This window comes from Vigna unguiculata, chromosome 1 (genome assembly GCF_004118075.2).
Source record: "Vigna unguiculata cultivar IT97K-499-35 chromosome 1, ASM411807v1, whole genome shotgun sequence".
NCBI lineage: Eukaryota > Viridiplantae > Streptophyta > Magnoliopsida > Fabales > Fabaceae > Vigna > Vigna unguiculata.
Window position 1 is genome coordinate 35,410,884 of NC_040279.1, and position 12,310 is coordinate 35,423,193.

General features: G+C 32.7%; 2 protein-coding genes across 2 annotated transcripts; one reads left to right on the forward strand and one right to left on the reverse strand.

Moving 5' to 3' along the window:
* Positions 1 to 2,657: 2,657 nt before the first annotated feature.
* On the reverse strand, positions 2,658 to 3,629 carry LOC114178262 (60S acidic ribosomal protein P2-2-like). The gene is made up of 3 exons (XM_028064074.1): positions 3,449 to 3,629; positions 3,119 to 3,345; positions 2,658 to 2,950 (listed from the first exon to the last, which is right to left on the reverse strand). The coding sequence occupies exons 1-3, from the start codon at positions 3,534 to 3,536 to the stop codon at positions 2,924 to 2,926; spliced, it is 342 nt and encodes a 113-aa protein (XP_027919875.1). The 5' UTR covers positions 3,537 to 3,629; the 3' UTR covers positions 2,658 to 2,923.
* A 5,042-nt stretch (positions 3,630 to 8,671) lies between these two features.
* LOC114174054 (IQ domain-containing protein IQM3-like) lies at positions 8,672 to 11,934 on the forward strand. Its single transcript, XM_028058799.1, has 9 exons — positions 8,672 to 8,983; positions 9,195 to 9,303; positions 9,413 to 9,478; positions 9,611 to 9,699; positions 10,279 to 10,366; positions 10,475 to 10,621; positions 10,712 to 10,804; positions 10,892 to 10,993; positions 11,262 to 11,934. Exons 1-9 carry the CDS (start codon positions 8,790 to 8,792, stop codon positions 11,712 to 11,714), a joined length of 1,341 nt encoding a protein of 446 aa, XP_027914600.1. The 5' UTR covers positions 8,672 to 8,789; the 3' UTR covers positions 11,715 to 11,934.
* Positions 11,935 to 12,310: the final 376 nt, after the last annotated feature.

Genomic DNA, 12,310 nt, shown 5'->3' on the forward strand with positions numbered 1-12,310 from the left:
TTCCGGTCAAAATTTGGTCATGTTAGCCTCGACCAAAATTTGATCGAGTTGGTCCTGGCCTGAATTTGGTCGTATTCGGCAGAGTCGATCGTGACCGAAATTTGGTCATATTTAAGCGAGTCGGTCCTGACCTAAATTTGGCCAAATTCAGTTGAGTTAGTCATGACCAAAATTTGGTCGAGTCGGCACTAGCCCAAATTTAGCCGTATTTGGTCGAGTAAGTCCTGAACGAAATTTGACTATATTCAACTTAGTCGGCTATGATAGAAAATTGGTCATGTTCAGTCAAGTTGGTCCCGACCGACGAATTTAGTGGAGTCAACTCTGACCAAAATTTGACTGATCAAGACCTGACCCAAATGTGGTCATATTTGGCCAAGTCGGCTCTGGCCAAAATTTGGTCGTATTAGGCAAAATCGGTCTTGACCGAAATTCACTCGAATCCAGTCAAGTCGATCTCGACTGAAATTTTGTCAAGTCGACCTTGGTCCAAATTGGTCACGTCCTATACCGAAATTCGTTCGAAAGTCATCTAAGTTCATCCTATACTGAAATTTGGCCTCGTTGGCCCCGACAAAAAATCTGCCAAATTCTATGGCGTCAGCTTTATGGACACAAATTTTAAAAAAAATTAATTTGAATTTATTTTATGAAAATTGAATTTTAGATTTTGAACTTGATCCAAATATTTAGATCTGGATTTAAACTTTATCTAAATATTTGGATCTAAATTTTTAAAAACTTCAATCTACTTTTTTTGAAAAAGTGAATTTGGATCGAAAATCTAATCCAATTATTTGGATCCAAAATGGATATGGATTGGATCATTAAAAATTTAATTCATGATCACCCTTAGGAAAAAGGTTCTGAATGTGCAGGAAGAAACTCCTAGATAGATTTGTTGAAATGAATAGTCAGTCCATATAGCAAGTAAGATTTGAACTTCATGTGTTCAAACAATCCGTCACTACCTAAGTTCAAGGAGTATCAATCTTCAATAGTTCACAAATTTTGATAACACTTTCAGTTCCTTAGTTCTTAAGTGCCACGAAAAATTATCATAGACCAAAGTTCCACATTCATTGTTATTTGGAAAGTTGTAGTGGGCAGCACCCCAGATTATGAACAACACGTCACAAATTTGAAATACTCCTAACCCATTTCATTTCTTAATTTTAAGTTTGTACAAAAATGTTAAAATAAAAACTGATCCTCATGTTCGAAAAACATTTTGAATCCCATAGGAATTGTTCCTCATTGAACTCTTTCATTTATCTTGAATTACCTATGATGTCGACTTATGAAAAGATATATGACTATTTCTCTACCAAACAAGATACAAAAGATAAATTTTCACTCATACAAAATACTTGGGCAAAAACCACTACCAAGACCGTGCTTTATAGACTTAATCAACAAGACTAATTATGACCATAATTATATATATATAGAGAGAGATCGAGAGTTATTTTCCAATTTCATTTGTCATTGTTTTTTAACATTTTAAATGTTAATGTTATGGTATCATTCAACTTGGTGTTATGATATTTTTGTTTGTAAAACATTATTCTAGCATTAATTTAAATAATTTATTATAATAAAATTCACATTTTACAACACAACTTTTACTTTAAAAAATTATAAAAACCATCTCAAATTAATTTTAATAAAAATGTACTTAAAATTAAAATATTTATTAAACGTTCTTTAATTTAAAGTTGATATTTACTCCTTATAATTGTACTGATAATAAAAAAAGTAACAAAAAAAAATATAACTATGCAAGAATTCGAAAAACATGATAAATTCAAATCAATTTAAAATATATATACTTAAATTTAAAATTTAGTTTCCAATTATTATAAAAATATAACTTAATATTTATTTTAATAATTAGTTTAAATTTAGAAATATTATTTTAAAAAAATTTCTATCAATTATTTATTAATGAAATTACTCTTTCGATTCTAAAATTCGAAATCAAAATTAACTTTCAATCAAATAATTAAGTTGTTCTTTTATTATTCTTATCTCAAAACAAAAACAAGAAAAGGATACAAGCATTTCAGAATTCAGTTTAAGGGAACTGAATTCCGAACAAGGTGACCAAATTTAAACTTTTAAAAAAGTGTGCTATATATCAAGCTACTGAATTGACGCGATTCCTAGTTTATCCAGAAATATCAAGCTACTTAGAAGATATATCCTCACTTCTTTACTAATGCTCCTCCTAGTGAAAGATTCTTCTTACCTTTGACTCAGCTTACTACATTGTTACTTATTGTGTTAATTCATGACAAGCCTCTTTTGAGCCTTTACAGTGTCTCTGGCGACAACTTAGGTGAGACAGTGATATTTGGAGCCAACATTACAGACTTACCAAGAGCCTAAATGTTTGGGACAACATGTTTAACCAGTCATAGTAGATTATTAAGATAAGGTACTTGCATAGAGTAGAACTCCTTTACAAATAGGATTTTGTTTTCGTAATAGCAGGGAAGGTAGAAACAACGAAAACTTGCAAACAAATATCAATCACTCCTTCCTATAATAGAGAACGAAAGATTGAAAAAAAAAACTGTTTTACTTAAAACAGCACAAAAACGATTGCAGTTATCAAACACTCTGCAGGAGTAGTAGTATTATACGCAGCAATGTACTTCAAAATCTTGATCACAATTTTTAATAATATGATCTTTAATTGTAGTACCTACATACATACTGAATTCTAACAACAGAAAGTGGATAAAGGATAAAATATATAAAGTAATTCATGGATGAAAATTCAACATCATCAATATATAACTCAAATAATTCAGCAACACAATTCATTGACTTGAACGCTACTTCAACAAAAAAAGAACAAAGCTAAGCAACTCTAAGTCGATAATATGATCCGAACACTGGTTGAGAAACCTACCAATTAATCAAAGAGACTGAAGCCCATATCCTGCATCGCAAAATAAACCAACAACAAAAAACAAATCAGATACCTCTCAAACTAACAATTTAATTGAAAACTAACGAAATCGGTATCGGAATATTTGTCCTTAATTTAAAACTAGAAAAATACAACTCATACGATAGGTTAGAAAAAGCACAAGAAAGAAAATCTTACGTCATCTGATTCCTCCTTCTCTTCCACCTTTTCCTCCTTCTTCGATTCCGCTGCTGCCGGAGCTGAAGCGCCACCTCCGGGAGCGGCGGTCACGGCAACGGCAGCGCCACCGCCAGAAGGCACTGAGGCCAACTTTTCCCTACCGGCGGCGATAAGTTCGGCGATGTCTTTGCCCTTGACTTCGGACAAGAAGTTACTGATATTGTCGTCATTCGCGTCTGCTCCAACTGAACATCGACAATTCAAAGCAAAATCAAATCGAATGAAATTGTAAAATATATCACTTAAAATAAATGTGAAGAAAATAACGAGAAGGAAAAAAATATGTACCAGATCCAAGGATGACCCTCAAGTCATCGGCGGAAGGAGCAGCATTGCCTCCCAAGACGGCAAGCAAATAGGCGGCGATGACCTTCATTTTGCGCCGGAATGCGAGTACGGAGAAACAGAATGCGCGATTTAGAGTGAAGATAAAAGGTTACGTATTACGTAATTACATAAATAGGGTTTAGGGTTCGCGAATGATGGACTAGTATTGGAATAGACCCAACAAACGTTATTATGGGCCTTTACCCCTAAACGAACGCGTCCCTTTCTTTCTGCACCTCCAAAATTTCTTCTACACCTCCAAATTTTCTTTAAATTCTCAAAAAAACTCTTTAACCATCTAAGAAAACCCACAGACACCACACCCGCAAAATTATGTCGACTTCCAAAAGTCAAAATATATCACCAGAAGTCAATTTTCGGAAATCAAAATGAATCATCGAAAATCGACTTCCGGAAATCAAAAAATATTTCCAGAAATCGACTTCCGAAAGTAAAAAAAATATTCCCAGAAGTTGACTTCCGAAAATCAAAAAACATTCTTCGAAAGTTGACTTCCGTAAGCCAAAAAACAAAATTTATTTTGAATATTTTTAATTCTTTTTAAAATTTATATATTTTAACTTTAGTTTATTATTATTTTTTTATGTTTTAATATTTAAAAAAATATTAATATCTATATATATAATTTTATTTTTATTTAGTATACTAAAAAACAAATATAAATATAAAAATAAGTAAAAGTAAGACAGTATTAAACTTTAAATAAAAAAACAAAAAATAAAATTTTATTCTCCTTCATTTTAATTTTATTTAATATTTAATATATATATATATATATATATATATATATATATATATATATATATATATATATACTTCGGGTTCATATAAATATATATTTTTTTTTCATTTTTTTTAATTTAAAGTTTTATTATTTTAATTTAAATTATTTTTTATTTTTATTTTTCAATTATTTATTTAGGTTTTTTTACTTATTTTTTTTTAAAGTAATTTTTCTTTTAAATTTATATGTTTTGAAAAATAAAATAAAATAAGTTAGAAAATATAAATTTTAAAAAGATTTAAAAATATTTAAAATCACTTAATTTTTTTACCTACGACTTCCGGTAATGTTTTTTGATTTTCGGAAGTCAATTTCCGGTGATATATTTTGACTTTCGGAAGTCGACTTCCGGTGATGTATTTTGATTTCTGGAAATTGACTTCCGGTGATATATTTTGACTTCTGGAAGTCATATATTTTGACTTCCGGAAGTCGACTTCCGAAAATATTGTTGGGGGTGTGATGTGCGTGAGTTTTCTTAAATAGTCAAAGGGTATTTTAGGTATTTAAAAAAATTTGGAAGTGCAGAAGAAATACTTGGAGGTGTAGGAAGAAAGACCCGACGAATGCCCATATTAATTTTGGTCCAATTCAATAATGGGGCATTTCTTCCTGCACTCCCATTTGTTTCCTGCACCCATTAAACAATAACCAACTGCACCCCTGAGGGAAAGTCAAAACCCTAGACATCTCTCCTTTCATTTTCCCTTGCGCTGCATCTCTCCCTCTCGTTTGTGTGTTCCTCCAACTCCAATCCTCTCTTCGAATTCGTTGCACCTCTCTTCCCATAAGTAAATTCCTACATTTTCGTCATCCTCGTTGTTCCCTACGTCTTCCTGCACCTCCATCTCTTGTGTCTTCCTGCATTAGTGGTTTGTGCACCTTCACCTCCTACGTGACTCTGCACCTCCTTTGCTGCAGTAGTGGTTTTCTAATCTGAAAAAAATGTTTCAGATTTAGCGTTCTGGAACGTATTTCATATTCAAAAAATATTTCTTGGAACACTCAATTCATAATGTGTTCTTTTAACTGTATGTTCCTGAAAGTATTTCCAAAACCAAAAATACCTTTCAGGACATTCAATTTAGAGTGTAATTTTGTTTTTTAATTTACTGTTTTGAAAAATAATTTTGATCCAAAAATACCTTTAAGAACAACCAATGAGAAAGGTCATCCTCCTCATTAGAGAATCACAAGGAGTCCTATTTATACCCTTTCTAATCCTTTTATTCTTCTTGAGCCCTCATCATTCATCACCATCTTCAAAATGAGGTCTAACAAGAATCAATATCTCATTAGGGAATTGTAGGGAGACTTATTTGTATCCTCCCAACCCTTCTATTCTTTCTTGACCTTTGTCATTCATCACCATCTTCAAAGGATGTCTAACAAGAATCAAGGTCGAAAGAGATACATATTGACTCAAGTGATGAAGGTGCATGAACCACTCATATAACTTGAGGAAGAAAAGCCTTCAATGGAGGAGCTTTTCCTCGTACTCATGACACCCTACAACCAAAATAAATATTATTTATAACTTACATATTTAACAATATATATTAAATATTATTTAACAATCTAGTCAAGAAGGATTAAATGTCCAACATGTAATAATGCAAAACAAAAAAATACACCTTCATTTTCATTCACAATTTTCCCACCATCTTTAACAAAAAAAATATGTATATTTATACGTACATAATAACGTATATAATAACCGATATAGGTTTCTGGAAAACTAGTGTAATGAATTGACTCGTGAAACTTTGCACCTGTCACGTTTGTTCTCAAATTTAATGATGTTCCAACACTAGAACCAATGTCCCTCACTAAGTTATGAGAGGTTAACCTCACTATCTCTCACTCACACCATCTAGATATCATACTCTGTGTGAATAAGATACTAGTTGAGTCAGATAGTTTCATTCTCGGAATCCTCTTATAATAGAATTTAATATCTTAAACAACTTGTTGTATTTTCCCATGAAAATAACTATTGGACTCAAGAACAAATCATTACTTCAAGCAAAAATCTAACTTTTAATCTTTTAATAAAAGTTTAGACTAAAAGATGTCACCTAGTGAAAGTAAGACAAAGACTATTCTTCCCAAAATTTATTCAACAGTGCCCAACGGGCATGGTGCCCAATGGTATCCAGTAAACCAATTTTAAAACAATTCGAGATCATAACACTATCACTTGTTGTTACAAGATATCATATTCACTCAAATATATGTATGTACATTACATCCACACAACTCACTCCTATGAAACCTATGAAATACTACTGTTTAATATAAATTTTCCCAAAATATACTTCAAGCATTAGAAACTGCACAACCAATATTTGAACCATATACATTCTTTCTCATCATCACAAACTCTTTCTCAATTATACATAATAACTTATTTTCACTAAAAAGATATCATAAATTCACATATAACATTCACATATTTTCTATCACATTGACCAATCCTTTCATACTCACATTAAAACACACTTCAAAACACATAAATCTCAAATTTAGTTTCCAAATAGATACCCAACATTTGAAGAGAAAATTAATTCTAAATGATTAATTCTCCTGACCTTAAAGGAGGAGTCTACCCATGTTTTCTTTGGACATCCCACACTACTTAAGCTTATCCTACATACAACAAAATCCTACTAAGAATTAGATTGCAATTTCATTGAAAATCAGAATTGACTCCTAACAGAAAAAATTGCATTTACCTATATGTATAGATTGCTAAGAGTATGTTGTACAATTTGTTGCAAAAATCTTGTTTCCACTACTTCAATCTTCAAAAGATGAGTAAGAGTTATATTTTATGAGGAATAGACAAGAGAAGAGGAGAAAAGGAATGCATGAAGAAAAGTATGGACAAAACTTTTATAAATTTTAACTTTTTAATAAAATTTGAAAATAATCACTTATATATTTATTAGGTTCTCACATTGTGTTTTTTCTTCATACAAATAAATATAAACTTAATGTGTACTTGTTTTTTTCTTTATTACTTTTTGAACTATTTTTTGTTATATAAAACATGTTATTGACGATGATGATGTGTTATTTTTATTAATTTTAGTGAATGTACCTAAATTAAAAGACACTGAATATGTATTTAAAATATATTTTTATAAATGTTAATTTTATTTTGATTTATATGATAAGAAAAAGTATATATATATATATATATATATATATATATATATATATATATATATATATATATATATATATATATATATATATATTGTTCCTTTTAAATCTTGTGAAAAATTCCGTATGTAAAGATCATAAAATTCAACCGATTTAACTAGCATGTCTTAAAATTTGAATTTGTGATGTTAAATTTCATTATAAAAAATCATTAAATAATAATTAATTTTAAGAGAAAAAAGATATTAGTCATTATAGTTATCAATTTATATATCAATTTATAAACTAAAAAAATTATAATTGGTTTGTGAATTAAAGTTTTCATTTATATCTAATATTAGCTATCAAGATCATAGTTACCAAATAATTAGTGTTTAAGGTCTCTAATTTAAATTTAGAAACCAATTTAAATATTGAGTTAGCCGAGTTATAGTCCAGGTTAAAGATTGAATTGAGTTGGCTCTTCTCAAAGGTCAAACTAAGTCGGGTCAGGTTAAGTCAAGTTAATCCAAACCATGTCAGTATAAGTGAGTCAAGATGAACCTAAAACTAGCCGGGTGGGCCCATACCAACGTCTAGTTGAATCGATCCAGACCGATGTTGAGGTGAGTTGGCCTAGATCGAGAGGTTGAGGTGAGTCAATCAAACTAAGGTCGATGTGAGTTGGCTAAATCAAAATTAAGACAAGTTTGTCGAGATGAGTTCGACATTAGTAGGCTCAGGCCTAGATTGAGCCAAGTTGGCATGAACTCATATTAATCCTAGTTAACCTAAGTCAAAGGTTGAACTCAATCGATCATGCTCATGTTACGTCGATCTATCCGAGTCCATATCGAGTGGAGTCAATTTAGACTCAATTCGAGACGAGTTGTCCCAAACTTAGGTAGAAAAAAATCATTCCAAATTAGGTCAAGATGAGTATGTTCATTTCTAGTTCGAAGCAAGTCATTCCAAATAAGTCTTCCAAATTATAGATTTTATGGATTCTTTTTAAAGGAAAAAATTGAAGAGATATCAAAGCTTAATCATAATCTAGAATTCCATCATATTATGCAACAATCAAATATTTTATATTTTTTAACAAATAAATTTCTTAACACCACCTATATTTATTTAAGAAAAATAAAACCCATATCATAATTGTGGTGTTTGATTTTGAATGGCCATCAAATGAAGTGTCCCTTGTCCAGCTTTGATTGAAAGCGTAGGCAAGACCATGTCCAGTAAGCAGTGAGAAGTGAGTGGTCACCCCTACAATCATTGACACAGTTACTCTCCTTAAAACACTCTCACAAACACTTGTTTCAGTTGCTTCTTCCTTCCCATCCCATGGAGATTCAAACTCACTCTCTCTCCCCCACTTTTCAATTCCACCTTCTCTCCCAATCCACCGACACCTACTTCCCTCCAAACCACTCATCTCTCCGACATGCCACTGCCGCACTCAAGCTGCAAAAGGTCTACCGGAGTTACCGTACCCGCCGCAGGTTGGCCGACTCGGCCGTTGTTGCGGAAGAGCTATGGTCTGAATCCATGCACGCACTCTAATTTATATACTTCTACCACAAAATATTATTATCTTGCTCATGTCTTGTTCATATTGAATTTTCCAACCGTAAAAAACATCCTAACATATATGACAACAAAATTTGATTAGGTGTCACATAATGGATGAATATCATATGTGATGAGGGTCCGAGATTAACTTATAATTTATGTGTATAATTTTTGAAGGTGGCAAGCCATAGAATATGTTAGGTTGAACCACAGCACCATTTCCTTCTTTAATTTGCCTGAAACTGCTGCGTCGCGCTGGAGCCGAGTTAAGTTGAACGCTGGCAAGGTATCTCATTGCTTCTGTCTTAACACCGTTTTCTCTATGTTATTAATGATTCTGGTACACAGTAGCTAGAGTCCAATTAATAGTGTATAGGCTTCAATTATTTGCGCAGGTGGGTAAAGGTTTGTCCAGGGACTCCAAAGCACAAAAGTTGGCTTTTCAACATTGGATCGAAGCTGTGAGTGTATTCTTGTTACTATATATTTCTTGACCAATGAGTTTTTTTTTTTTTCTCTGTTGAAATATTGTTGATGTTTTTCTGTGCTTGAAGAATCATAGTTATGTATTTGAATTTTGATTGTGTAAGTAGATTGATCCACGACATCGCTATGGGCACAACTTGCAATACTACCATAAAGAATGGTGTAAATCTGACGCTGGTCAACCATTTTTTTATTGGTAAGATGTTTTGCTTGAGTGAAAGAAAGGTTGCTATTCTTATTTACCTCTGGTTAAAATTAACCTGGGATAGGTGAAAATTGTGTAAGCACAATTTTTTATTGACCGTGTGTTTTATGTGCACAAATATTTTCACCTGCATGTGCCCGTTTCAGTAAAAAGTTGAATCCTTTAGCCGATATCTTGGTAGTTACAAGCTTTATTCCGACAAACAACATCATATGTAACTCATAAGTATGTTGTTATTTTGGTGTTTCCATTGTGGGAACATGGGAATCTTCTTGTGATCAGACAGCCCCCTCAAGTTTCTCCGTACTATCACTGATTAATTATGCTTTTATATTCAAATAAGACAGTGCTTCATTTGCAAATTACTAGTATTGTGGAATTGGAAATTGCAATACATTTTATATCTAATTTATGGTTAGAATAAGGCTTTGTAGTTTTGTTCCTTGTCCCTTATCTTAACACACGGCTTTATCATAGTGGCGTTAAGATACAGAGCAATATGAAAAAGGGGAGAAACCAGAGGACATTGCTTGGTTTGAGTCACTTAAATATTTATTTCTTCTCCTGCAGGTTGGATTTGGGAAACGGGAAGAATCTTGATCTTGAACAATGCTCCCGATCAAAGCTTCAAAAAGACTGCATTAAATATCTGGGACCTGTATGTGCTTATTCTTGCTTTGGATGCGTGTGGTTGGCATTCTTGCTTTTTCACACGTTCCTCTAATTTTATATTCATTTGTCTCTCGTTCTCATTTTCCAAATTTAGCAAGAGAGAGAACAGTATGAATACATTGTGCGTGAGGGTAAAATTATCAACAAGCACTATGGAGACGCACTCCATACAAATGAAAACTGTGATGATGCAAAGTGGATATTTGTAATGAGTACCTCTAAGAAACTTTATGCAGGCAAGGTAACAGTTCAAGTTCAGTTGCATATTTTCTTCAAGTACAACCTTCCATGTCCTTGACTGTGCCACTAATACATTGCATTAACCTTATAGAAAAAGAAGGGACTATTTCACCATTCTAGTTTTTTGGCTGGAGGAGCCACGTTAGCTGCTGGAAGGCTTGAGGCCGAGCATGGAATTCTTAAGGTGAATCAGATTCGTAGGTTGTATGATTCAATTATTGTGATAGCTTCTGATATTTGCCTGCTAAATTTTTTGACTTTGACTTTTCAGTCCATCTCTGCTTATAGTGGACACTACCGACCAACAGATGACACTCTAGACGGTTTCTTATCATATCTAAAGGAAAATGGCGTCAAGCTTGAGCAAGTTGAGGTATCTGCATCAGGATATTTTAAGTTAGACTAAAAACTGTAGTACACTATAGTTACAGATTTTGTCTAAATGTTGTTTGTAGCAGAAAATCTTCAAGCCAAAAGATGGTTATTTAACTTGATCATATTTTGTTTCTGATTTGGGTTATATCATAATTTTTTTGTTATATAGTAGATAGTGTTTATGGTCATGTGTAAACAAGGCCTAAACATGTAATAACTAAAGTGAAAACTAGGTGCGATCACTTAATTATGATTCATGTTTTCAGTTGCGAAAGCCAAATGAAGATTCTGATATATACGAGGACAACAATAACATTAGTGAAGGAGCAGAAACAGTAGAAAGCATTGGAAAACTGCATCTGGCTGAAATCTCTGAGGGAGCCACCAATGCTCCATCTTTAGTTAAGGGAAATCCTCAATCTGAAACTGTTACTTATGCAAGGACTTTATCGGGTGGTCTTCAGAGTCCGAAAACTGTGGTGCCCAAGACTGCAATATTGCAAAGAATCAATTCGAAGAAGGGTTCGAAGTCCTACCAATTAGGACACAGACTTTCTCTTAAGTGGTCAACAGGAGCTGGACCTAGAATTGGGTGTATTGCTGACTACCCTACAGAACTTAGAACACAGGCCTTGGAAATGCTTCACCTTTCTCCAAAACTTCCCCCTACTCCTTCATACAGGCAATTGGGTGGGCTTGATTTGTCTTCAACCTCCTAGTAGCTCTTGCTGTAACATTGATGGGACTTGTGTCTGTATAATGTAAGGTCAGGATCTTTAAAGTGAAGGTCCATGTTGCTTTAGGTTTTAAAGTGAAGGCTAAAGGTGCTTTCGTTATTTAAGAACGAAAATACCGTTCTTCACGTTATGCAAACTTTCTCAAGGACTTGAGCGTGATCTTATCTTAATAATAAGGTCCAATCGTTGTTATGATCTCTCACCTCATGCTTTTCTTTTTCCCACTAAACCTGAAGATGTTTGATATGACTACCATTTATGGAAGCTTTTATGCTGGATGACCTGGTTTGGATTAACAAAACAAGTTTATAACATTAGACTAATCAGATGAAAGCTTGTCAAAAGTAACTTTTTAAAACTTTTGGATGAGGTATGGTTCCATAAAAAAAGAATGTTATACGAGTATTGATTGAACTCTTAAACTAAACGTGTTCTAATTAGAGGCCATTGTCCATGGTTGGTGGCTTCATCCTCGTGTATCTTGTTAATAACATGACAATAAAGACAAAAAAATAAAAATAAAAAATAAACGACACAAAAATTTAATGTGATTCAATAATATGTATAACTACATTCAC

What these genes read in the sequence shown, in the direction of transcription:
- LOC114178262 (XM_028064074.1), bottom strand. Translation starts at nt 3,536, where the DNA reads ATGAAGGTCATCGCCGCCTATTTGCTTGCCGTCTTGGGAGGCAATGCT. An exon ending in GAGGGTCATCCTTGGATCTG is followed by an intron (nt 3,346 to 3,448) that starts GTACATATTTTT and finishes GTCGATGTTCAG; the next exon opens with TTGGAGCAGACGCGAATGAC. An exon ending in AGAAGGAGGAATCAGATGAC is followed by an intron (nt 2,951 to 3,118) that starts GTAAGATTTTCT and finishes TTTGCGATGCAG; the next exon opens with GATATGGGCTTCAGTCTCTT.
- LOC114174054 (XM_028058799.1), top strand. Translation starts at nt 8,790, where the DNA reads ATGGAGATTCAAACTCACTCTCTCTCCCCCACTTTTCAATTCCACCTT. An exon ending in TTCAACATTGGATCGAAGCT is followed by an intron (nt 9,479 to 9,610) that starts GTGAGTGTATTC and finishes TTGTGTAAGTAG; the next exon opens with ATTGATCCACGACATCGCTA. An exon ending in GCATTAAATATCTGGGACCT is followed by an intron (nt 10,367 to 10,474) that starts GTATGTGCTTAT and finishes TTCCAAATTTAG; the next exon opens with CAAGAGAGAGAACAGTATGA.